Here is a 26,163-nt window from a genome sequence, read left to right as displayed (position 1 = left end):
GCTTAGGTGCACCTTACTAAAGCACTTCAGCATTCTATGTAGTTCTCTTGATTTTATTTTGTCTTGGCCCTTTTTCGTTCCCAGTTGTAAGCTGCAGGAAGGCAGGAACCACATGGGATCTAAACTTTGTATCTCCCAAGAACCTAGCAGAAGGCTCTGCACCACACTACTATTGAACTGAATGAGTTGTTTTAACCATCCTAGTGGTGATTAAGGTGGAGGCTAGAGGAGAGTTTCCAATCAAACTTGGAAAAGAAAATTCCCTGACATCTTTCTGTTAGGCTGACAGGGCAGCTGAATAACTTTCATACGGAAAAAACGGAAACTATCGCAAGACAGGAAATGTCAGAGCTTTAACATTGTTTTCAGAAATTACTGTTTTAAATGTATGGCCTCGCATAGGTCTCAAAGTGGTGCATCATATTTTCTTGGATTGGTTGCCTTGTTTCCATAACCCAAAAGGCACAACTCAACCAGGAAATCACACTCTCCCCACCCAGCCACCATGTGGACCTGAAGCCATTATGTTTCTTTCTGTATTGTGTTTATTATTTCCAGATATTAGGTGAGTGAGTATAGAAGTCAGACAAATACAAACTATGAACTTGTGAGTTTCAAAAGATAAGTTGCCACATTTGAGGGATGTAAAAGTCTTTGCCATTGAAGTATTACTATTGTTAATGTCATAACAATGAAAATAACAATAACAACATGGAACTCATTCTTGTCATAGACAGTCAGATGAACTTGGACTCCAAGACTTCCTCATAGCATTATTTATTCAGCATTTCTATAACACTTTCTCATGTTTCGCAATAATCAGTTATGCGACATGAAAAGGAAACAAGTAAAAATTAATAAATGCAATGGAAACCATATGACATCAAGAGACAGCAGTGTGCCCAGTCTTATTTAGCATCTTTATCAATGACCTGAGAAGGAAGGGTAGAGCATTTATTTTAATTGTAGATGATATGGGTTACTGATTAGTCATGGATCCAATGAGACCTTGAGATTCAGAAAATAATAGAGACACGCCTGGAAAAATGTAAATTGATCGAACAGCAATAACAAACTTTAAAGGAAAAGAATGCTTGGAAAAATGAAATCGTAACTGAGAGCTGAGGCTGGAAATTAAATATAAATGTGCAGGGTGGAACACTAGCTAAAAAGCATAAAGCATCAGGCCATGAATGACCACATTGTCTTTGAATCTGACTAGTTATGCCATAGATTTGATTTAAATAAAATCTAAAATTCTCTCAGTTTTTGAAACCTATAAATCATGCTTAAATGCTTATAGGAAGCATTAATTCTCTAGCTGTCTAGAATATCCTAGACCAATTTTGTCCAGGGACAATATAAGAGGTGCTTTTGTGATATAATAGCACTGTTCATTGTTGAAATCCAAAATCCATTGTTAACACCAAGAAAAGTCACCTAAGCTTTTTTAAGTTTCATAAAAGACTCAAGTTTGGAGGAAGAGAAACATATATGTATATTTTATGTATATATATATATTTTATGTATATATATATATTTTATGTATATATATATATTTATATATATATATTTATATATATGCACACACACATATATATACACAAGTATATATACACACATATAACCTTTAATACACATGTATGTATATATATGTGCACATATATACCTTCTCTTCCTTTAATTTTTTCATAAGAGTAATTATTTTACTAACATGATTACACTCATTAGAGATTTCAGCACCCAGGCACACCAGGTTGTGAAATGAAGTTTCCACTTACAAATATAATAGTGACATCACCTTCTTTCTCAAATATCAACTGTTGTTTAGGGCAAGAATTGATTGCAGTCTCCTTTAAAGGAATGGCATGAACAGCATAAATAACTGCTATACACACGTAATCCACAATTCTCATCTTTCTCCATCACCAACCCTTCTGTCAGAGCTAGTAGAAAGTAGTGGGACTGAATGATGTTAGTTCTATCTCATTTCCTCACCTTGGTTCATAAGCACTAATGAGTAATGTAACCAAAGCTCAAATAGCAGAAGGGAAAAGCGATGAGACTGGTTAATATACAAACTTTATAATTGCCCCCATGCCCTAAATAATCCAGAGTGGATTGAACCTTCCACTGTTATCAGTGATAACCATCCTTTGGTTGTATAATGTTAATTTAATTAAATATGCTCTTTTGAGTCTTGCCCTAAGTGTAAATCCATCTGGTTTTCAATTATTTCAGAGATCTTGCCTCTTTAACATCAGTCTTAACAATTGATATTAGTTCAACTCCAATAACTTCTGGGATCTGATTGGATACCTAACACCCTTATGTACAATAAAGCTTTTTTAATCTTGTGATTGATTTATTTACATGTTAAATAAGTAAAAGTCATTGATTATTCTCCATAATAAAAATAAATCTTGCTCTTGGTTTATAATTCTACATTAAATACATTGAAAAACAATAAAAGATTTTGTGAAAAGCCATCAAAGAAGGATTCATCTTTTTCTTTTCTCAGAACTGGTTGGGGATGAACCAGTAAGGAATGGGAGACAATGAAAATTCTTGGTCAAATGAGGCAGGCCCACAGTCTGATTCAGAAAGTAAAATTCTTAAAGATCTCAATCAACATAATTTTTAAAGTATAATTAAAACAACACAAATCCCCTTATCTGAAGAGATAGCCCACCTTAGATTCTAAGTACCATACTCTTCACCATATGCTCCCAAATCCACTGTAGAAAAATACCAGCAATGGCTCATGCCAAAAATAATTTACACATCCCCAGTATCTCCCCAACAGTCACTGGAAATAACTAAGTCACTTTACAGCATTAAGCTGGCAGGAAAAAGAGAAACCATTCAGGTATCACTGTGTAACAAACTGTGTTGACATCATTGGTGGAATCAACCCATTTCCACTTCTTCTGATGATATGGGAAAGATGACCCAGTACATCCATGACTGAAGCTAAGACTATAGAAGTAGATCCTCTCTTGGGTGTGTTGCCGATGAATCCTTTAGTGGTTCTCCAGTGTCTTCTGATTTGTAAGTGGAATAATTTGTGAGATTGCTTTAAAGTGAAATGAAGAAAATGGCTGCATGTTTGCCTCCAGCACAGTGACATTGGGACCAGGCTTCTGGGTGTAGAGGCAGAAGTGGAACCTGTGGTCCAGATGCTGTAGATAGTTAGCTGGAACAAGGGAATGAGGCTCCCTGAAGGGGGCCACCACCTGAAGGAAGCTGATGAGGACTTCCCTCTATTTCCGGAGGACTAAGCTCTTTGCCTCCAGATAGGTGGTGCTGGTAGCCTTGATCTTTCCCCACATCTTCTAAGGTCTGCATTTCTCTGTTCCCAGATGCCAGACACATAGATCCTTAAAAAGCATAAGAAGCAGCATTATTCAGATTATCCAACACTCCCACTGAAAAAGCTCTTAGAGTAGGAGTTCCTAACTTTTGTGTGTGTGTCATAAACCCTCTGGAATATTTGATGAATCCTATGGATTCAGAATGTTTTTGAATGCATTAATTATAAATTTGATACAAATAAATTTTATAAATATAAATTAATATTCATATTTTATAAATAAATATAAATTAAAATGCATAAATGCATTTTAAATGCATAAATTTCAGAATGTTTTTAAATGCATAAAGCAAAATATATCCAATTACAAAGGAGACCAAATGATGGAATACTACTGTGCTATAAGAAATGATAAGAGAGTTGATTTTAAGAAATACATAAAAAGACTTACATGAAATAATGAGGAATGAAATGAGCAGAACCAAGAGAACATTGTATAAGGTAAAAGCAATATTATTCAAAGAATGACTGTGAACTACTAAGTTACTTTGAGTATTATAAATCCCCAAATCAATTACAGAGGATCCATGAAGGAAGATGCTGTCCACTTCTAGAGAAAGAACTGATAAATAGAAGTATACATAGTATTGTTTTACATATATATATACACACATTTCTATGTCTAATGGTGGCCTAATGGTGGGAGGAAAAAAATCAAAAGTGCACAGCAAAGATCAAAAGATAACTCAGAAGGAAGCACAGAAAAGCAAGGTAGTTTTGAAAATGATGCGTAGTATTTATTACATAGTTTTTCAAAAAGAAGTAAACGTTTTGAAATAAAGATTTGTGGTTTCATATTGAATTCTCTTTTTGTGTTATGTTGTATTGTGTATATAGAAATTTTTTTGTCTTTTTGTATTTAGGTTCAAATGAATAAAAATAATTTTAAAAGGGACCAAATATTTTGAAATACAGTTATCTGTGTGTGTGTGTGTGTGTGTGTGTGCGCGCGCGCATGCGCGCACGTTGGTGAGGCAATTGGGTTAAGTGACTTGCCCAGAGTCACACAGCTAGTGAGTATTATGTGTCTGAGGCTGGATTTCAATATATTTTTAAAAACACAGTAAGAATCCCAGCCTCAGGGAAATGAGACAAGATAAGGGAAGAAAAAGTTCAGGAGCCATTCTGAACAGCATCCATGAATTCCCAAAGCCAAATAAACTAAGGCTTACAAGGGAAATTATTCCAAGAATGCCATTTCATGTAAATGTTTTATAAGAGGACCAGTGCAGCTCAGCCAGATCTCTGTGAATCATAACATTCTGTAACAAAAGGTGAATATTTACTCTTCAGAGAGCTATCAGAAAATGATGCTGACAGACTAAGTGATATGTATCTTTCAGGCAGCTAAGAACCCAAAGCATGGACTCAAACTTTATAATATCCTTTCTAGAGGTAGCTACAATTAACACTATTTTGTAGAAGAATCAGACAAACCCTGGTCTGATTACAAAGAGAATGGAGGAGTGATTATATTAGTTTTTCATAGCTAAAAGATTCAAGATTTTTCCAGTCAGTTTCGTTTCCCAGGCTCTCCACTCCTGAGTCACCATAAGAATCTGAATACCTGAGTTTCTGCTATTTCCTAACTGTAAACTTGGGCCAGTCACCAAAATGCTCTGGGCTTCAGGCTTATAGCTACAAACTCAATTTGCTTAGTAAATATATTTAAATAAGCAATTTCAGCACATTTAAAACCAAGAGGGAAGACCTGGGTTTTAATCCTGCCTCTGATACATGCTATAGCTCTGTATTGATAGAGGGAGCTTTCTTACAAAAGCGATTCTCAAACTTTTTGGACTCAGGAGCCCTCCACACTCTTAAAAATTATTAAGTACTCAGGTGGCGCAGTGGATAAAGGTCTAGCCTTGGAGTCAGGAGAACCTCAGTTCAAATCCGGCCTCAGACACATGACACTTACTAGCTGTGTGACCCTGGGCAAGTCACTTAAACCCAATTGCCTCAACCAAAAAGAAACAATTATTGAGGACTCTAAACAACTTTTCTTTTTTTGTGGGTTAGAGCTATAAATATTTACTGCATTGAAAATTAAAACTGATCACTTTTAAACTATTAATTCATTTGGGACTAGCAATAATGAACCTATCACATGTTAATAGAAATACCACATTGTTATGAAAAATAACTCTTTTCCAGAACAAAAAAAATTAGTGAGAAGAGGTTCACTGTTTCATATATTTCTGCAAATCTCTTTACTGTCTAATTTCATGAAGACAGCTGGATTCACGTATTAGCTGCTGCATTCAATCTTTTTCAATATGTTATTTTGGGTTGAAATAAATCTTAACCTCACATAGATATGTAGTCAGAAAAGGAAAGAGGATATTAATAGTCAAATAATCTTAGTATTATTATGAAATAGTTTTGATCTTACAGACCCTCTGAAAAGGTCTTGGGGACCTTTGCTGAAGCATATGCAGACCACATTAAGAACCACTGCTGGATAAGACCTTCTCTACTCCAATAAAATCACAGCCTAAAACTTCCAACACATTACATTTTTCAGTCAGTCTCTCTAAGTCTCCATCGGTAGAGTTAGTCCTTTGTTATTTTTTTCCTCAAAATTGTGATAGATCTTACACTTAGCCATTCACCTCCTCCTCTTGTCCCTCATAATAGCAAAATAAAGATATTTGTGAGATGAACAGTCTGTCACCATGAGACACAGTATCTTAATGGCCCAATCGGGGTTAGAAACCATTCCTCTGATCGAATTAGCTGCTGACTATGCTACTTTGTGATTGGTGTTGTTCAGTCATTTCAGTTGTGTCTGACTCTTTGTGACCCCATTTGGGATTTTCCTGGCAAAAATACTGGAGTGGTTTGCTTTTTCCTTCTCCAGCTCATTTGACAGATGAGGAAACTGAAGCAAACAAGGTTAAATGACTTGCCCAGGGTCACAGCTAGGAAGTAACTAAGGCCAGATTTGAACTCAGAAAGGTGCGCCTTCCTGACTCCACATGCAGCATTCTATCCACTGCACCATCTAGCTGTCCCTACTTTGTGATGGAAAGCTATAAAAAGACCTTAGTCTAATCCTTATTTCTCCAACTCATTATTGGGAAAATTCATTTCTCTTCTGCCAATGAGTTGGCACAAGATCAGGAAAAAAAATATGTTTGGTCCAATTCTTCCCCAGAACAGTGATAATAAGTGCTACCCCTAGAAAATATATTGTAAGGCTTATTTGAATTCTCAAAGAAATGGGCTCCTGAAGAAAGAGCAGTATTATTATTTAACAACAACCCTTCTAGGAAAGTATTGAATTTTATGATCAGCAAGTTAAGATTCAAGCAACAGCAGTAACACGTTATTAAAATGCAGAGTAGCATTTATGATTGTTAAAAGTGTAGTGTCCTGGGTGGCTAGGTGGCACAGTACATAGAGCATCCTTGGGGAAGGTATAGGAGGTGGTAAGGGACAGGGAATGTGGGGCTGGCTTCTGGTTAGCTGTAAGGATACTTCAGTAATTAGAGTAACTTCCAGGCCCAACCAGGCATCTGCTTAATTTTATTTTCCAGGGATAGGGACTAGAATTGTAATTGCATTGGCATGGAAAACTACTAGGTGAAGAAACTCTCTACCACTGCATGTTGGTACTTTCTTTGCCCCTTACAATCCTTGATAGCTGTGTGTGGCACTGAGATATTCAGTGACTTGCCCAGAGTTTCACAGCCAGTATACATTGAAAGAAGGACTTCTGGTCTTTAAGATGATCCCAATCCCTTAAATTTACCCAGTCTTTCAGGAATCTTACACAATGGAGATAACCAGAGAGCAGGACAAACCTCTCACATGGCTTATGAATCTATCTCTTCTGTTTCCTTAGCACTATCCCAGGTACCACCTATTGCCCAACAGATGGTCCCAGAATCAAGCCAGAGTGAAAGCAAGGGATTCTTCACCTGGTATTGTCAGATAGCTCTGCTATTAGTAATTATCTTTTCTGGAAGGTAGTGTCTTTCTCAGGTATAGAATGGGTGGTAATAGAAGATAAGTGCTGAATCAAACCTGTATTCTCTTACCTGAATTATCACAGTACAATTCAGACACAACCCTAGTGTGTTGGTGGTACTGGTTTTTTTTTTTTTTTTTTTCTTTTTGCGAAGCAATTGGGTTTAAGTGACTTGCCCAGGGTCACACAGCTAGTAAGTGTTGAGTGTTAGGTCTGAGACCGGATTTGGACTCAGGTCCTCCTGACTTCAGGGCTGGTGCTCTATCCACTGCACCAGCTAGCTGCCCCGGTGGTACTGTTTAACAAGGTGAATGTTGCTGTGGTTAGATATGAACTCTTAAACTATCACCCAATAAGAAAGAAAGCCTTAATCACCAGGTTCAGGGGGAGAAGGCTGGCCACCATTTGTGGTCTGACAGTCTGTGAAGGACACCTGATGACTCCTAACCCCCACGTCTGGTTGCTCCTTCACAACCCAAACCTGTAGAGAATGAAAAGCATAGGAAGTAAAAAGTTACTTTTTTTTTCAATTCTTTCACAGTAAGCCAGTCACTCTCCAAGGAAAAGAAGGACCATTCTGTCCACCCTTCAAATATAACTTGTGGGCTAAAGAAGAGAGACAGTTAACCACCACTCTTGTTTTACTGTGTCTAGGAAAACAACCAAATCTATACTAAAATAGAGGGATCTTGTTTCCTAGTAACTGATGACTTTTTAAAAAGAACCCCAGAAGACAATGAAATTCTTTAATTAGAAAAAAAAGTATTACTTATTGCATCATTCTTGCATTGCTCAAAGAGGATTTATTATCTATTATACAGGAAGGTAGAGAATTAAATAAAGATTCTGCTTAGTGGTTTTACATCCAAATTAGATGATGAAAGCTTAGCATCCAGGGAAATAGAGGAAAGGTTCTAGAGAGCTGTAGCAAAGTAAAATAAGGTGTATGTCTCATTAGATAATTGGATTTTTTTTCTGATGTCCTTGTGTCTTGTTGGCTGAATAAATTAAGCCTAAGCCCCAAGTGGGGTCAGGGAGTCTAATGCCCAGGAAAGTAGAGAGAAGGTCCTCGAGATCAGCAGCAAGAGGAAATGAAGTGGTTCAAGCTCATTAATTAATTGGATTTCATTTCATGTCCTTATGCCTTTTGTTTGGGTTGGTTTCTGCTTCTATCTGATAAATAAGTTAAGCTTCATTCCCAAAGGAGGCCAGAGAACCAAGCATGTGGGGAAAGTACAGGAAATTATCTGGAGGTCAGTGACAACATCAGCTACATAGGGTAAATCTCATTTCATTCACGTTTTGACTCGCATCTCACAAACAAGCAGTGGGCTTGAGTTGCACTAAGCTAACAGTGTGAGCCAGGAAAGTTGACCAAAAGAAGACACAGGGCCACGAGACTTGGTTAAAATGAGTATAGAGGACAAGAAGAATTTTTCTTCAACCTGGAGAATATGCTATGTTTATTTCAACCAGCACTATATAATACCAATATCCATCCTAGAGGAAAGTGAAAGTCCTGGAGGAGTGCATTTCTACTATCCATTTTGTCAGACAGAATGATGTGTTTCCCCCCCCAAAAAAAATGGCAGAAGAGCTTAAAGGAAGAAAGAAAAATGTCAAGAGGCAAAAGGGAGTTCCTATCTTTGACCAGAGGTGAGAAAATGGAAAAGGAGACACAGAAAAGGAAGACTGAACAAATGGGCTTACGTAAAAAGTATGGAAAGACAGTGTTGCATAGTGGATAGAGACCTTGCTTTGCAGTCAGGAGGCCCTAGGTTCAAGTAACACTTCTGAAAGCATAGTGCTTATGTGACCCTCATTCATCACTTAACCTCTCATGCTCCAGGCAACTCCCTAAGTTGGTAAGTTTCTGGACAGTAACAGTGGTAAAGGGAATTTCTTCACTGGGAATTCTCTATCAACCAACAAGCATTCACTAAACACATACCATGTGCCAGGTGATGTGCTAAGCATTAAGGATAAAAAGAAAGGCAAAAACGGTCCCTGCCCTCAAAGAGCTTACATTCTAATGGGGGTGACATCATGTATATAGATAGATATGTACACAATGCATTGTAAATAAAAGGTAACCTCAGAGGGGATGGCACTAGCAGCTGATGGACCTGGAAAGTCCTCCTGAAGATGGAAACATTTGTACTGAGTCTTAAAGGGAGGTAGGGATTGATTCTAAGAGGCACTGGTGAGGATGGAGAGCATTCCAGGCAGAAGGAGCAGTTAATTAGTTCGTGCTGAGGCACTTAGACAGGAGTTTCATGTGCAAGGAATGAGCTGGCTAGTATGGCTACATCATAGAGTACATGGACAAACGTAAAGTATAAGAAGACTGAGCTGGGAGAAATAGGCCAGGTTTTAAAGAGGGTAAGACAAAAATAAGTAATAATTTTAAAGAATAGGTCTTTGGGTCTCCCTTTAAAAAAGTAAGCTGGTCCATCCCTGGAAAGGGGGGTTTCTGGTGCTGCAAGGAGAGGTGATGTGAGTCATAGATGCCACCAGGTGAGAGTCTAGCCAATAAGGTCAGAGGATCAAGAGAAGAGCCAGGTAGCACAGGGGTTAGGGTTCCCTGAATACACAGTAACCCATTTGTTAACGTGATTTAAAGAATAAAGAACTCACCATCTTCCTGGGGAATGAAAGGAAGGTAGGTCTGGGAAATTAATAGCTGACTAAGTAAATAATATTTAAGATTTAGATTTCTGGATGAGAGTTTAAAATATAGCCATGACAGGCTCTTGGTAAGGGAAGGTGTGCATCTAATGAGGACTAATAAAAAAATGCTTTTGCCTGCACCTTATATTTGAATCAAAAAGGCTTTTTTAATGAGAGGAGGAGGGGGGACGGTCTATGTAGATCAAACAAGCCTGGTCCCATCAGGTATCCCAGGAGGAGGAAGAGCAAAAGAAAAGACCAATAATTCAACAGAGACAATATCCATGTAGAGATCCAGAAGTAAAATCCAAGGCCTGAGATGTCTATTTAAAAATGCAAAAAGTATAGGTAACAAGAGGGTGAATTGGAATAGGACTGATGACTGGAACTTTACTTTGGAAAAGTGTCTCTTATTTAAAAGGAACAAAATAGATCATTGGAGTGGTATAATGACAGTGTATATTAAGGAAAATGTTTTATAGATATACTAGAGTCAGTTAAAATTTATCAAATTGAGAAAAATCCTTAGTGGAATAAGCACATGCCAAGAGGGAGGTAACATCTCTATTTGCAGATGATATGATGGTTTATTTTGACAATCTCAGAGAGTTAATGAAAAAATTAATCATGACAATTAATAACTTTAGTAAAGCAGCAAGCTATAAAACAAATACTCATAAGTCACCAGCTTTTCTGTGTATTATTAACAAACTCCAGGAGGAAGAGAGAGAAAGGGAAATTCCATACAAGTCAACTATAAAATATCTGGACATTAACCACCAATGCAACTTCAGGATTTATAGAAATATACCTAGAAAACACTCTTTACAGAAAAAGACTTAAATAATTGGAAAACTATTCTTTGTTCATGGCAAGGATAAAGCAATATTAAAAATATACTGCTGACATAAAATTATAGGTGTAGTTCTACAAGAATCAAACTATCAGATTATTTTACAGAACTAGACAAAATTTAAAAAATTCATTTGGAAAAACAAAAGATCAAGAATTTCAATAGAAATAATTTTTAAAAGAGGATCAAAGAGAACATAGATGCAAAGACAAAATGAAAAACAGATGTCATACCTCAAGTTATTACTATAAAAAGTAATTAACAGGGCAGCTAGGTGGTGCAGTGGATAGAGCACCGGCCCTGAAGTCAGGAGGACCTGAGTTCAAATCCAGCCTCAGACCAAACACTCAACACTGCCTAGCTGTGTGACCCTGGGCAAGCCACTTAACCCCAACTGCCTAAAACAAAAAAAGTAATTAACAAACCACTTGGTACTGGTTCAAACATGGAAAAGACCATGAATAAACTAGACAAGCATGCCCTCGAACCAAACAAACACGGTAAGTAGATTAATGTTCAAAACTTCCAGATACAGACTATTGGGGAAAGACTTCCTAGTCAATGAGAACTGCTGGGAAAACTGGAAAACCATTTGGAAGAGAATAGGTTTAGACCAGAATTTTCCATTGTAGATCACATGAAGTATCAAGCAGATGAACAACCAAAATATAAAATGTTGCATCATAAAGAATATTAAAGAACAATTTAAATAGGTGCCTTTCAGAACTATACACGCACATGCACACACATATATACATATATTATAGACATAATTGCATATGTATGTTGTCTCTCTTATTAGAATATAAGCTCCTTTGGGGCAGGGATTATTTTGCTTTAATTGAATTATGGTTAGGGAAAGAATTCATAGACAAGCAAGGCTATAGGGGATCATAAAGGGCAAAAACAATTTCAATTATTTAAAATTAAAAAGCTTTTTACATAAACAAAATCAAGAGAGGAAGAATGGGGAGGAACACTTTGCATCAAACAAGTTTGATAACTGACATCCAAGACATATAGGGAATTGACATGAATATGTAAAACTGAAGAAATGTTCCTCTCCTCAATAGATAAGTGGTTAAAGAATATGAATACTTTTCAAGAGAAAAGTCAAACTTTCAACAACTCTATGAAAAAAGCTCCAAGTCATTAATTACAAGAGATGCAACTTAAAGTGAGTCTATTTCACCTAATACCCATCAAATTGTCAACAATGACAAAAGATGGAAATATTCATGTTGGTAGGACTATGGGTACTCAGGTAATTAATTCAATATTGGTGGAGCTATAAATTGGTTTGACCATTCTGGAAAACAATTTGGAATAATGAGAAAAGTTATTAAACTATTAAAATTATTTGATTCAATGATCTCATTGCTTGGCATATACCCCAAAGAGATCAAACACAAAAAGATCTCATTCATGCCAAAAACAGATTTTAAAAGCACTTCTTGCTTTATTCCTTTTAAAATTTATTTCATATGTGATTATCTGTTGTATATTATATTCCTCCAGCAGAGTATCAGAATTGCTTTTTTTATTTTGTCTTTGTATCACCACAATCTAGTTGGAGCAGTTAAGTAGCACAATGTGGATAGAGCAGTAGGCCTCGAATTGGGAAGACCAGAGTTCAAATCTGGCCTCAGCCATTTACTAGCAGTATGGTTCTGGGCAAGTTACTTAACCTCAGTTTTCTCATCTGTAAAAGGAGTATAATAATAGCACCTACCTCCCAGGTTGTGAGGATAAAAGACAAAATAATTGTGAAGTACTTAGCATAGTGCCTGGTACATAGCAGGTGCTTAATAATTGCTCTTTGGATTCAATTTGTCCTAATAAAAAATAGAAACAAAGTAAGGGGCCATCAACTGGGGAATGGGTAAACAAATTGTGGTATATGAAATGAAATGAAATATTTTGTGCTATTAAAAAAATGACCAATACAAAGAATTCATAGAAACATGCATAAATTATGCAAAGTGAAGTAAGCAGAACCAAGAAAACAATATATATACCATGACCACAAGAAGGTAAAGGAAAACAATATGAAAAAATATCAGAAATCAGATTAAATAGGATGACCAATCTTGGCTCCAGAGAAGAAAGAAAACAATTCCCTCCTCTCGGGAGAAAGATCGCAAACTACAGATTTAGAAAATTACATACGTTACCAGGCACAGTCACTATGCTAATAGATATGGACTAAATCTTTTGTTTGGGGAGGGTTCTCTTTAGGGATCATGATTAGGAAGTGACAATGTGAGAGAGACAAAAAGCATCCCAAAAAATTCAATCTAAGGAACAATTTTCAAAGCCTGTGTAACCCTTTATGCCAGAAATTACATTGTAGCAGATAAATATTGAAAAATAAACCTGCGGGTTTTTTTAAAGTAACGCAACATATTAATGATATATTGAATGAAAATGAAAAAAGTAAAAGAACAGATTTTATTGTTGGTTTTCCAAAAACAAAAATGGCATAAGGAGAATAAATGCCATTCTCTCAGATATTTTATGTATCTAAGATACATTCCAACTTACAAAATACTTCTGTTGTGTATTGTATTCCCTGCCTTTTTCTATAGTACACTTTCCCTTTTTTTTCTGCAGGCTAGTCTGCTACTTAGACACTTAGTCTTCAACTCTTCAAACCCCTTAATTTGACTGGAATGGGTCTTCCCTCCACTGCTCCCCAGCAGAAGCCCTGTATGATTTAGTAAGAGGGTTTGTGGACAAAGTGAAGCAATGACAGCTAAGTGACGGTATAGTTAGATGAAATGAGAACCCAGGAATGACAGGAGCCAAAAAGTAGTAACTAGTGAATCAATGTCAACCTTCTAAAACACTGTCTAGTAGAACGCCTTAGGCATCTGTCCTTGGTCCTGTGCCGTTCAACATTTTTATCAGTGACTTGGATGAAGGTGTAGATGTCATGCTTTTCAAATTTACAAATGACAGAAAACTGAGGATAACTGACATATTGGATGACAGAGTCAGGATTCCAAAAAATGTTGACAAGCTAGAATAATGGGTAGGGTTTTTTAAAATGAAAGTTAAAAAGAATAAATGTAAAACTCTTGAATTTTAAAAAGCAGCACAGAGTATGGCTAGACAATATACCCCGTGAAAAAGATCTGGGGGTCTTAGTAAACTACAAGCTCCAGATGAGCTAACAATGAGATGTATTCTATGCTCTGTGTCCTCAAAAAACAAGTCTAACCTTTTTCCACATGAAACTCTTTCAAGTATCAAAGCAGTGGGGAAAATACTGGATTAGGATCAGGGTTCAAATCTGAGATCAACCACGTATTTATTAACTGTGAGACCTTGAATGAGTCATTTAACTTCACTGGGCCTCAGTGCCTCATTTAAGAAATGTGGAGGTGCATTTATATGACCTCTAAGGTCTATTTCAGCTCTAAATATATGATTCCATGTCCCACAGTACTCCCCAAGTTTTGTCTTTTCCAAGCTAAACATTCACACGTCCTTAAAGTGATCTTTGAATGTTATGGTCTCCAGTCTCTTCACCATCTTTATCACTCTCTACTAGACGTGTTCTAGTTTGCCAATTTCCTTCCAAAATGTAGCATCCAGACCTGAATACAGTGTGGCAAATTTTATCTGGCCATCATGGAGCACAGTAATCAAAGCAACGCTGAATATGTGAGAGAAAAGGATCAAAGGAGTTGCCATCTCTTAGCCTCCTCTGGTGGGTAATATGTAACCCAAAAAGTGGAAAGAAGGGAAAATGGGGGTGAAAGTATTATTGTAGCAAAGAAATGGGAACAAAGTAGGTACCCATTAATTGGGGTTTGGCTAAACAAATTATGGCATATGAATATTATTGCATCATTAAAAATGATGAAAGAGATAAAGTCAGAAAAGCTTGGGAGGACTTGTATGAACTGATGCAGAGTAAAGGAAGTAGAACAGGAACAATTTATATGATGATTAGTACATTACAAAAGAAAGATGGTTATTTACCTGTGTGATGGTAAATGAGCCATTTAATCTAGTTCTCAGTTTCCTCGTTGATAAAAAAAAAAAATGGTGGTTGGTCAAAATGGCCTCTAAAGACCGTTCCAGCTCAAAATCTATGAATTAAGAACTATGGACCAATCCCAACTCCAGAAGACCAATGATGAATCATGCTTCCTACCTCTTGGCAGACAGCTGGTGGACTATAGGTTCAGAATGAGATCTACATTTTCAGAGAGCACCAATATGTAGGGTTACTATACTTACTTGTGACAAGGGAGGGTTTTTTGTGAGAAGGTAGTTGTTGAGGAGAAGGAGGGGTAGTTTGAAGCCTCTCTTATGTTCTGCTGTGCACATGACATGCTTTTTTTCTTTTCTTATTTTACATTTAAGTTTCAATATTTAAGCATATGTTTATTTTTCTATTCACTATTGCATATATGTTTTAGTATTTAAGTCTATAATTTTTAAAAAGTTAAAAAAAGAAAGAAATGAGCATCAATGATTCATTAAAAATACACACAAGAGAGCAGAAGGAATTTCAGAAGAGACTGCGATAAGATAAGCAGTGATGAAACTACCATTTTAAATTCAAAATAGAATTTATTTTTAAAAGACATATGTAGTGAAACATCATATGTAACCTTTTTTCTGTTTTTATAGTACACACAGGGAAAAGATGTTCATGTCTTTCGGTAGCAACAAACAGTTCATAACTAGCATTTATACAGCACTTACTACATGCCAGGCACTGGCATCCTCACAACAACTGTGGAAGGGAAATGCTATTATTATGTCCATTTTACAGATGGAGAAACTGAGGCAGGGATTTTTTTTTAGTGACTTGCTACTTACATAGCTTGTAAGTATCTGAAACTGGATTTGAACTCAGGTCTTCCCGACTCCAGACCCAGGACTCTATTCACTGTTGCACCTAGCTGCTTAAAGTTCATAAGATTGTGAATGGACATGTGATTTCATTGGTAATACAGAACTTCGGGATGAGAAATCATTCATTACCAATGCAGATTGAGACCTTCTCCATAACTAGAGTTTTAGAGAGCATCCTCAAGCACTAAGAGGTTAGTGACCCGCCCAGGGTCACATAGACAATATATGTCATAACTTGACTCTGTATCTTCCTGGCTCCAAAGCCAGCTTCCTTTCCATTATCCCATTCTGCTCCCCCAAGGTCATTATAATAAAGATAATAATAACAAGGACCTTAAAAAATAAAAGAGTGAGGGAAGACCCTGGCTGAGAGCCCTTCCTTTCTTGGCCCTTCTTAATTCTAGTGCCTTCCCTCGTTAATTATTTCCTCTCCTGTAGATAGCCTGCTTTGTATCTATTTGTTTGCATGTTATCTCCTCCATTAGATTATAAGTCCTTTGAGGGAAGGAATTATTCTTTGCATCTTTTTCTGTCATCAGTGCTTAGCACAGTGCCTGGCACATAGTAGGTGCTTAATAAATGTTTATTGATCAATTAGCTCAGTATAGAATTAGAGGGACAAGAATGAGGGAGCAGTTTTGGGGACTGATCACCTTCATCCTTAGCCTCAGTGTGGCTTAGGCTGCTTACAGGTAAGTCACCTGCAACACTGGTCTATGGAGGCCACAAGGGTTTTGCTTCTTCAGGGAATGTTCCAGGCATTCCAGGCCCCTTTTAAGAACCAGCTTCCCACAACAGATGTTTGCTTACACATAGCAAATTTGACAGCCCTACATCTCACTGCCAGGAGAAAACAGATCACCACATTCAACAATGAAATCCAGAAAGCAACTGAACAAGCCAGATTTGTTTCTGTTTTCCCTAGTTTGGGTGCTCAGCTCCCTTTCTACCTCCACAGAAAATTCTCGAGGCAGACGGTGGTGTCAATGACAGTGACAACTGTGGATAAGAATGGAGTTGATCGGCCCTGGGCCTCCTAACACAGAGTATGGAGCCAACAAGCTGTTCATGACTAACAAACGTTTCTGAATTTCCCAAACAGCACAGAATTAGTAAATTTCTGGTTTTTCTTTCCTCCTAATAATGGCATTATAATGGCTAGCACACATGCACTTTACCTTTCTACTAGCTTGGAAAAATATGGAATGATCTATACAGCAAACAGCCCCCTAGGTATTTTCAAAGTCTATGAAACTGCAGTCTCACAAACTAGAGTCAGGGAATCCAAGCCAAGTTGACACTGCAGTCACCACCCATTACCACCCACTAATGGCCCCATCAGGATCACCACATGTAAACACCAATTTGTTTTTATTATAAAGCTTCAAAGACACAGACTGACAGCATATCAATGACTAGAAAGAAATTCACGCAATCTCTTTCCTACTGCAGACAATGAATGAACTTAGCCCACGCTGACCCAGCATGGTTATCAGTTGCAGTTACCTGGAAATGGAGAATCACACAGTTGGTGAAGGACAGATGGGATTATTTTTAGATCCTAAAAGTGACCTCAGGCAGTTTCAGTGGCCTGATGTCCCAAGAATAGGTAGCATTCATCAGAAAGAGATGATGCACAAAGAATCTCTCTCCAACCTTCAGTATTTTAGGGTTAATACCAAATGGTCATAAGATTATGGATTTTGAACTGGAAGGGACCTAAGACACCATCAAGTCTGACACTTCACTTTACAGATGAGGTCAAGTAACTTGTCCAGGGTGATGCAGTTAGATATGTCTGAGGCAAGCTTTGAACTCAGGTCTTTCTGACTATAAGCCCAACACTCCATGTACTACACCACCTTCTTAGCTGCCTCCAATGGACTTCTTGTTGCTCTGTCTAACGTGAGGCTGGATTGTACAGTGAAAAGAACACCAGAGTTGAAGGAAGACAACCTAAATTTGTATTCTGGATCTACCACTCACTACATGACCCTTGGCAATGCAAGTTTCCTCTCTTGTAAAATGAGGATAATAATATCTGTACTAATTACATAGTACATAGTTTTGAAGATTAAATGAGATCATAGAACCATAAAATCTCAGTACTTAAAAGTACCTTAGAGTTTATCCAGGGGTGGGGAACCTGTGGCCCTCTAGGTCCTCAAGAGCAGCCCTTTGAATGAGTCCAAGTTTTACAGAACAAATCCTTGTATTAAGAGGATTTGTTCTGTGAAGTTTGGATTTGGTCAGAGGGTCATACTTGAGGACCTAGAGGGCCACATGTGGCCTCGAGGCCACAAGTTCCCCACTCCTGATTCCAGACCAAGTCCTACCTAAAACATGAGTTTGTATTTGCAACTTCTTTAAAAAGTTTGTCATACTAATGTGGAAATATGTTTAATATGATTATACACGTATAGCCTATATCATTGTTTGCCATCTTGGGGAGGGAGGGAGGAGAAGGAGGGAGGAAGAAAAAAAATAGGAACTCAAAATCTTATAAAAGCAAATATTGAAAACTATCTTTACATGTAATTAGAAAAAAAAATTATTAAGTGGGGGAAAATTGTCACACAGTTTCTGCTTAAAGTTTCCAATGGTGAAATAGATGTTCAGTACCTCACAAAGACGTTCACCAATAGCTGTAATCGCTAGGAAGCTCTTCCTTATATAGAGCCCAAACCTGTTTCACCCTTTGGTTCTAGATCTGTCCTTTGGGGCTAAGCAGATTTAGTCAAACATCCCTTTGACAATCTTTCAGAAGTTAGAAGGAAGAATTTATGCTCCTCCCCAAGTTCTCTCTTCCCCAGATTAACACCCCTAGCTTTTTCAATCAATCCTCATAGAAGTCTGAGTACCCTGGATAACATATATAAAAAGTGCTTTGTAAGCACAGGTAGGCACACCCACACCCCTATAAGTTTAGACAGTGATTCACTCTCGTCATCCTCCTGGGATTCCTCCTTTATCCTACTGCCTCACCCAGCCCTGTACCTCTCACCTTTGGACCATGTTGCCTAGTTTAATGAGTGCCCACTAGATCCATTTGGCCTCATGCTTATAACCACGTTTTTTCTTCATCCCCATCATCTTCCTGCCATCCCTGTGCCTTTAAACCAAAATATCTTTCCCTATGTGTTTTGTCTTCCCATGAGAATTTAAGCTCCTTGAGGCCAAGGACTGTCCCTTTCTGTTTCATGTCCCCAGCACTTAACGTAGTGCCTAACAAAATAATGTGAGCTCTCCATAAGTTTTTCTATTCATTCATACATACAGAAAAACACACACATAAATATGTATACATAGATATATTTATGAGTGGAGAAGGAAGGAAGGTGATGTGGTATAATGGATAGAGGGCTGGCCTCAGAGATAGAAGGAAAGTTTAGGACTTGCCTTTGGTACATCCTGGTTACGTGATCTTGGACAAATCATTTAACCTGTCATTGCTCTGGGCACTTCTCTAAGACCTCAAAGTTGCAAAGTGGGTGCCAACCTATGTTGGTAGAGGCAATTTCCTATCTAGGTGCTCCCTATGCCAATGAAATCCCTGGTCCACACCCTCTCCCTAGTTTTATATACACCTCTGTGCACTAGATGATCACAGAGTTAGGAGGATTCAGAATTGATCAAATGACTGGATGTCAAAAGAATAGCCATTAATAGATCAATGTCAACTTGGCCAAAGATGTCTTTAGTGGAATGCTGCCCTAGAGATTGACCCTGGATCCTATGCTGTTGGGATTTTTATCAATGACAGATAAAGTCAAATGGCATGCTTATCGACTTTGCAAATGACAAGAGGCTGAGTTGGCTAGCTAACATGCTAGAAGACAAAGTCAGGACCCAAAAAGGTCCTGATGGGCTACAACTATAATATCATCTGATATTTATAAAGCATTCTAAGTTTTGCAAAATGTTTTTAACATGTTATCTCATTGGATCTTCATAACCACCCTGTGAAATAGGTGCTATAGATATTATTATTACTAATATAGATATATGATCCTTATAATACAGATGGAGAAAATTGAGGTACCCAAAGATTAAGTAACTTATCTAAGGCATTAAGGGTCAGAGGTAGGATTTGAACCCAAGTGTTTCCTGGCTCAAAGTCCAGTGGCATGTCTACTACACACTGATATTTCTCTCTACATTAGATTGTGAGCTCCTTGAGGAAAGGGACTGTCATTTGCCTCTTTTTGTATCCTTAGTGCTTAGCACAATGGCTGGCGTATAGCACGCACTTAATAAGTGTTTATTGACTGACTCACTCAGGGAGAGACCAGTTATAAGTCAAGTGAGATGAAATTAAACAGGAATAAATGTAAAGTCTATCAGTTGGTTCAAAAAGTCAATTAACAAGTGCAAGACATGGTAGCGTGGATAGACAACATTTCATAAGAAAAAGATCCAGAGGTTTTAATCAGACTGAAGGCAACAGTGTAACAATAGTTCACTAAAAAGCTAATTTGATCCTAGATCAGTGAGAGACATAGTACAGGAATTATCTCATTAGACAATACTCCAGTCAGAGTCAAAATCAAAACCAACAAACATTTATTAAGCACCTACTATGTACCAGACAATCCACAGTATTGTATTCATTTCTGCATACCACATTTTATGAATGAGAAGAAGAGTGACAGATATGGAGGTCATTACATGAGAACTGGTTGAAGGAATCAGGTGTATTTAGCCTAGAGAAGAGATGTAAGGGGAGACAGACCGCCATCTTCAACTATGTGGAGGACTATCACGTAGAAGAGGAATTAAGCTTGTCCTGCTGGCCCCCAGAGCAGAACTAGGAATGCTGGTTGTAAAGAAAGATTCCTGACACATCAGAGCTGTCCAGAGGCATCAGACGATGCCTTGGAAAGGAGCAGTAGAAGTAGCCCCTTAGTAGAAAGTTTCAAGTAGCAGTAGGATGATCACAGAAACATAGAATCTCAGCATCGGGAAAGATCTCCGAGTCCATCTACTCCAATCTTTACCTGGGTCATTTCTACTACACAACTGACAATGCTCCTTTGGCCTTTGTTGGAAGACCCTCCGATGAGAAGAAACCCATGACCTCCTGAGGCAGCTGATACCACTCTCAGAAAGCTCAAATGGTCAGTAATTTTCTCCTAAGTCAAATCTGCCTATTTACAACTTCCATCTATCACAGCAGTACTATCCTCTAGAGAAAAGTAGAACAGATCTAAATATTTCTTCCATAAAACTGCTACTTGATTACTTGAAGACAGCTATCACATTCCCCCTAGGTCTCTTCTTCTCCAGGTTAAACATTCTCAGATTCTTCAACGGATCCTCAGATCCTTCACGCTGGTCACCTTTCTTCTTGACACTCTCTAGCTTATCAATGCCCTTCCAAGAATGTAGTGCTTAGAAAAGAATCTGACCAGGGCCTAGTACAATAGAATTATCACTCCCCAGCCCTGGATATCATGTTTCCTTTAACATAATCTAAAATTGCATTTTTTTTGGTTGTCATATCACACTGTTGATTTATATTGAGCTTATAGTCCACTATTATCCTCAGATCCTCTTCAACAGAGCTATTAAGTAACTACGCCTTTCTTATCTTACACGTAAGATGTTGATTTTTTTGACCTGAGTGTTTCATATTTATGTCTAATAATATCCATCTTATCAAATTAAATCTATTGTTCCAGTCTTCCAAGGGCTTTTTGACCTCTGACCTTGTCTTCTAACTACGTTTACCACATTTGTGTCATCCATTAAGTTAATTTATATGCCTTTATCCTAACCATGGGAAAAATATTAAACAGTGCAATCCCAACCACAAATCCCTTGAGCACTCTAATGATACTTTCTTCCATGTCAACAATAAGCCACTGGGTCTGGCTAATCAACCTATTGTAAAATATTCATTCCTTGTCAGGAATGTTATAGAGGGAGTTCTTGGTCAGGTATGGGTTAGACCAGATGACCTGTCAGGTCTCTGACACCTCTAACATTCTACAATTCTGTGATCTACAGTTTTGGGGTATAGACATGAATGTGGCATATGTGTTTACATAAGGAGGTGGGTCAGCTCTTTTTTCTCACTGAACATTATATCAGGTCAGACAGGTAACCTTGCTGGGACTTGTTTTTCAGTTCTTTCAGTCATGTCTGACTCTTTGTGACCCAAGTTGGGATTTTCTTGGTAAAGCCACTGGAGTGGTTTGTCATTTCCTTCTCCAGATCTTTTTATAGACAGGAAACTAAGACAAATAGGGGTAATTGATATGCTTAAAGTCACACAGCTAATAAGTGTCTGAGACCAGATTTGAACTCAGGAAGATGAATCTTTCTGACATCAGGCCCAGTACTTTATCCATAGTGCTACTTAACTGCTCGGGCCCAAATACTTTGAGTATCCCATGTCTGTCATCTGACAGTCAGATTGGCTACGTTTGGAGGAGCTCATCACCAGATTGATCTAAGGACAATGAAAGTTCTAGCCACAACAACTCTCAAAGACCACCTACAAAGTCATAGAATGGGATCTACCTATACTGGTAGAGAGTGTAACATACTGACAAAATCATGGCTTCTCAATGTATTATAGTCATGAAGTGGCAAAATGGTAAGAGTTCTGGATTTGGAATCTGAGGACCTGGGATCAAATCCTGTCTCTGTCACTTCCTATCTATGTGTCCTTGGACAAATCACTTGATCTGTCTGGGTCTCAGATTCCTCAACTATAAAATGAGAGGGTTGGATGGATGGCCCATAAGGTTTCTTCTAGTTCTGCACCTATGCTCCTAACTAAACATGATTGCCTACATGAAGTAAGAGTTTTCCAATGTCACAAAGAGTTATCTGCTTTCAAGAAGCTAGAGGAAGTGCATTGTGCTTTCCTGGGAAATCAACTAATAGTGATAAGTCATGTCATTCACTTCATATCACTGACTTTCTTAATTTAGAATCTACCCAATTCCCCAGCTTTCTTGATCTGAGCCAACCATCATCCCCTCCCTGTGGCAGCATCACATGCAAATAGCTGGAAAGCCTGAAATCTAATGATGAGAGGAGATTGACAGAAGGTCAGAATGAAAGCCCAATAGCAAAACAAGCTGTGATATATGATTGTGATGGAATATTGTTGTGCTATAGGAAATGACAAGCAGGGTGATTTCAGAAAAACCTAGAAAGATTTACATGAACTGGTACAAAGTGAAGTCAACAGAACCAAGAGAATGTTGTATACAGTAAGAGCAATATTGTACAATGAAGAACTGTGAATGACTTAGCTATTCTCAGCAATATAATAATCTAAGATAATCCCAAAGGACTATGATGAAGCATACTGTCTACCTCCAGAGAAAGAACTGATACTGTTTGAATACAGACTGAAGCATACTATATTTCACTTTCTTTTCTTTCTTTTTCTTTTATTCAAGTCTTCTTCTACAACATGGCTAATCTGGAAATGTTTTACATGATCACATATGTATAGCCTATATTTGATTACTTACTATCTCAGAGAGGGGAGAAGGGAGGGAGGGAGGGAAGCTCAAAACCTTAAAGCAAATCCCAAATGTTAAAAAATTGCTTTAATATGTAATGGGGAGGGATAAAATATATTAAATTTCAGAATGAAAGCCCAATGGTTCTAACAGTTATTGAATGAGTGATCAAAAATGGATTCTTAGTGGTCCTTTGTTTTCTCCCTACTTCATTTCCCTCCTGCCCTTTTTTAATACGGAATTACCGAAGGCGTGTGATTGGGAAGGGTCACACCCTCTCCAGGCGCACTGGCAATGGTGGATTCCCTGTTCATCTCGGGGGTTGGATTCTTCTTATGGAGCTTCTGAGCCCTGTGACAAAACCAAACATTGGCTGAAACACCCTTCCAAAACCAACCAAGAAACAAACCCAAACAGGAGTCTCAACTTTGTGGCAATTTAGATAATTGCTTAGAAAACCTAATGTTGTCTCCTCTGTTAGAATATAAGTTCTTTGGACAGCAAGAACTGTTTTTGTTTTTGTCTTTGTATCCTCAGTGCTTAACAAGGTGCCTGGCCCATAGTAAGCCTTTAGTAAATGATTGTTGGCAGATTTACTTTGTATCCTCAGCACTTAGGACAGGTCCTGACAGTACATAAGCCATTAATACATACTTGTTGATTGATGCTGCTTCTTGCATCCTTATGTCTCCCTTTGAAGTCTTCTCTGACCCTATTACTACTACTACTACTACTACTGCTGCTGCTGCTGCTGCTGCTGATGTTGCTGCTGCTATTACTACTACTTATAGGGTCTTGAAAAGAATAGGCACGTTGTTCTCAGTAGCCAAGTGGCATAGTGGATAAAGCAGTGGATTTGCAGTCAGGAAAGCCTGAGTTCAAATCCTGCCCTCATACATTTACTAGGTATATGCCCTTGGGCAAGTCACTTAACCTCAATCAGCCTCCGTCTTCTGTACAGTGGGGATGATAGTACCTATCTCACATGGTTGTTGTTGGAGGCACGCAGGTGGCAGAGTGGACCTGGAGAAAGAAAACCTGAGTTCAAATCTGGCCTTCGATACTTACTATGTGACTCTGGGTAAGTCACTTTACCTCTCTTTGCCTCAGTTTCCTCAACTGTAAAATCAGGATAAAAATAACACCTACATCTCAGGGTTCTTGTGAAGATCAAATGAGATATTTGTAAAGCATAAAGCATATAATAATTGCTTGCTTCCTTCATTTCTTTTACAGATGAGGAAATTGAGGACTGAAGATCCTAAGTGAATACAAATCACTATTCTCAAAGGTGAGTAGAGCACAGCTGCATCCTAATGGAGGTTCTCTAATTCCCTGTCCAGTGCTTTTCTGCTATTTGACACCATGGTACCAAATGTTGATTTACTTGCAGGGAAAATGTTATTCAAATATGAAGTAATCATGCTTTATGAAATGTTAATCTGTAGAAGCAATTTTATCTAATTTAGACTCTAAAACATTCTTAATTTGAGAGGGGAATACAGGAAAGGGATATAGGAAGGTGAGACTGGGAATGAGATAGAGGGAGAAAAGTGACTGCTAACTCTCTGTAAATGAACTCCATAGCCCAGAGATCCTACTGCCAGGCACATACTCCAAGTAGGTCAATGATTTTTTTGAAAGGCTCTAAAATATTTATAGCAATACCTTTTGTGTTAGCAAAGAGTCAAAGACAGTAAAATTTAGTTATTTATTTAAAGGCATTTATTAAGTTCTTACTGTATGCCAAGAACTGTGCTAAGCACTGATGAAACAAAGGACTGAAAAAACAGGGTCCCTGCCCTCAGGAACTCTCATTCCAAAGAAAATGATGTAGCATATCCTTCAACTGGGGAGTGGCTAAACCAACTGTGGTACATGAATATAATAGAATATTATTGTGCTGTAAGAAATAATGAAGGCAAAGAAGTATGGGAAGAATAATGTGAACAGATGCAAAGTGAAGTAATCAAAACTAGGAATAAATCAAAACCAATAACTACAACAATGCAAAAGGAAAGACCAAGAACAATAAAATAATAGAAATAGAATCATAATTACCTACCTTGATCCCCAAGGAAAAAATATGAAAACGGAGCTTCTTCCCTATTTGCAGAGGTATAGGGTTATGGACATAGAACACTATCAGTTGTGGTTAGTGTATTGGTTAGTTTTGCTGGACTATTGTTGTTGTTGTTGTTGTTGTTGAATTGTGTCTGACTCTTTATGACTCCATTTGGGGTTTTCTTGGTGAAGATATTAGAGTGGTTTGCCATTTCTTTCCCCAGCTCACTTTGCAGATGAGGAAACTGAGGCAAACAAGGTTAAGTGATTTGCTCAGGGTCACCCAGCTAGCAAGTGTCTGAGGCCAGATTTGAATTCAGGAAAATGAATCTTCCTGACTCCAGGCCCAGTATTCTATTCACTGTGCCAACTAGCTGCCCCATTTCTTTTTTTTATCCTTTGTTATAAAGAATTAATGTCTAGAAGGTGGAGAGAAGAGACATATATTGGGAAACATAGGTGATGTAAAAATAAAAGATATTAAATAAATTTTTTTAAAGTAAGAAAATGAATTCATATAGTACTATAGGAAAAGCCATGTTTTCTGAAATCAAAAACCTAGGTTCAAATCCTTCCTCTGATAATTAATACCTCTATGACCTTAGACTAGTCACTCTGGGTTCCCAGGTCTCAGTTTACCTATCTGTAAAATGAAGGGATTCAGCTAGGTGACTTTTAAGGTAGCTTCCAGCTTTAGATTCACGATGCAGGACCCTATTAGTCCTGTGGATTCACACGTGCAAAATAAAAACAATGCAGTTTCAAGGTCAATGCTCGTCTTGGCGCTTCAGTGGTGGTGGAGGAAGGGTGTTGGGGGAGGGGAGGAGCAGTTTAAATCACTAGTTTTAGTTTTACATGAATGATGCAG

The 26,163-nt window shown here is 37.8% G+C and overlaps 1 protein-coding gene across 4 annotated transcripts in view; it reads right to left on the bottom strand.

The window, feature by feature from the left end:
* Positions 1-717: 717 nt before the first annotated feature.
* EGF (epidermal growth factor) overlaps positions 718-26,163 on the bottom strand; it is a 149,123-nt gene continuing 123,677 nt past the window's right edge. For 3 of the 4 annotated variants that reach the window (XM_021001372.2, XM_021001370.2, XM_021001371.2), the window contains 3 exons: positions 23,477-23,582; positions 7,725-7,830; positions 718-3,380 (listed from right to left, as the gene is read on the bottom strand). In XM_021001372.2, the coding sequence (XP_020857031.1) occupies positions 3,193-3,380; positions 7,725-7,830; positions 23,477-23,582 (400 nt within the window). In that variant the 3' untranslated portion in view covers positions 718-3,192. The remainder of the gene's footprint in view (positions 3,381-7,724; positions 7,831-23,476; positions 23,583-26,163) is intronic. The other variant, XM_021001373.2, reaches the window with a different exon arrangement.

The sequence above is a fragment of the Phascolarctos cinereus genome, unplaced genomic scaffold (assembly GCF_003287225.1).
Source record: "Phascolarctos cinereus isolate Bilbo 61053 unplaced genomic scaffold, phaCin_HiC Scaffold_9;HRSCAF=440, whole genome shotgun sequence".
Taxonomy (NCBI): Eukaryota; Metazoa; Chordata; class Mammalia; order Diprotodontia; family Phascolarctidae; genus Phascolarctos; species Phascolarctos cinereus.
Note: the sequence above shows the minus strand (reverse complement) of the source record. Positions and strands in the feature narration are given on the sequence as shown.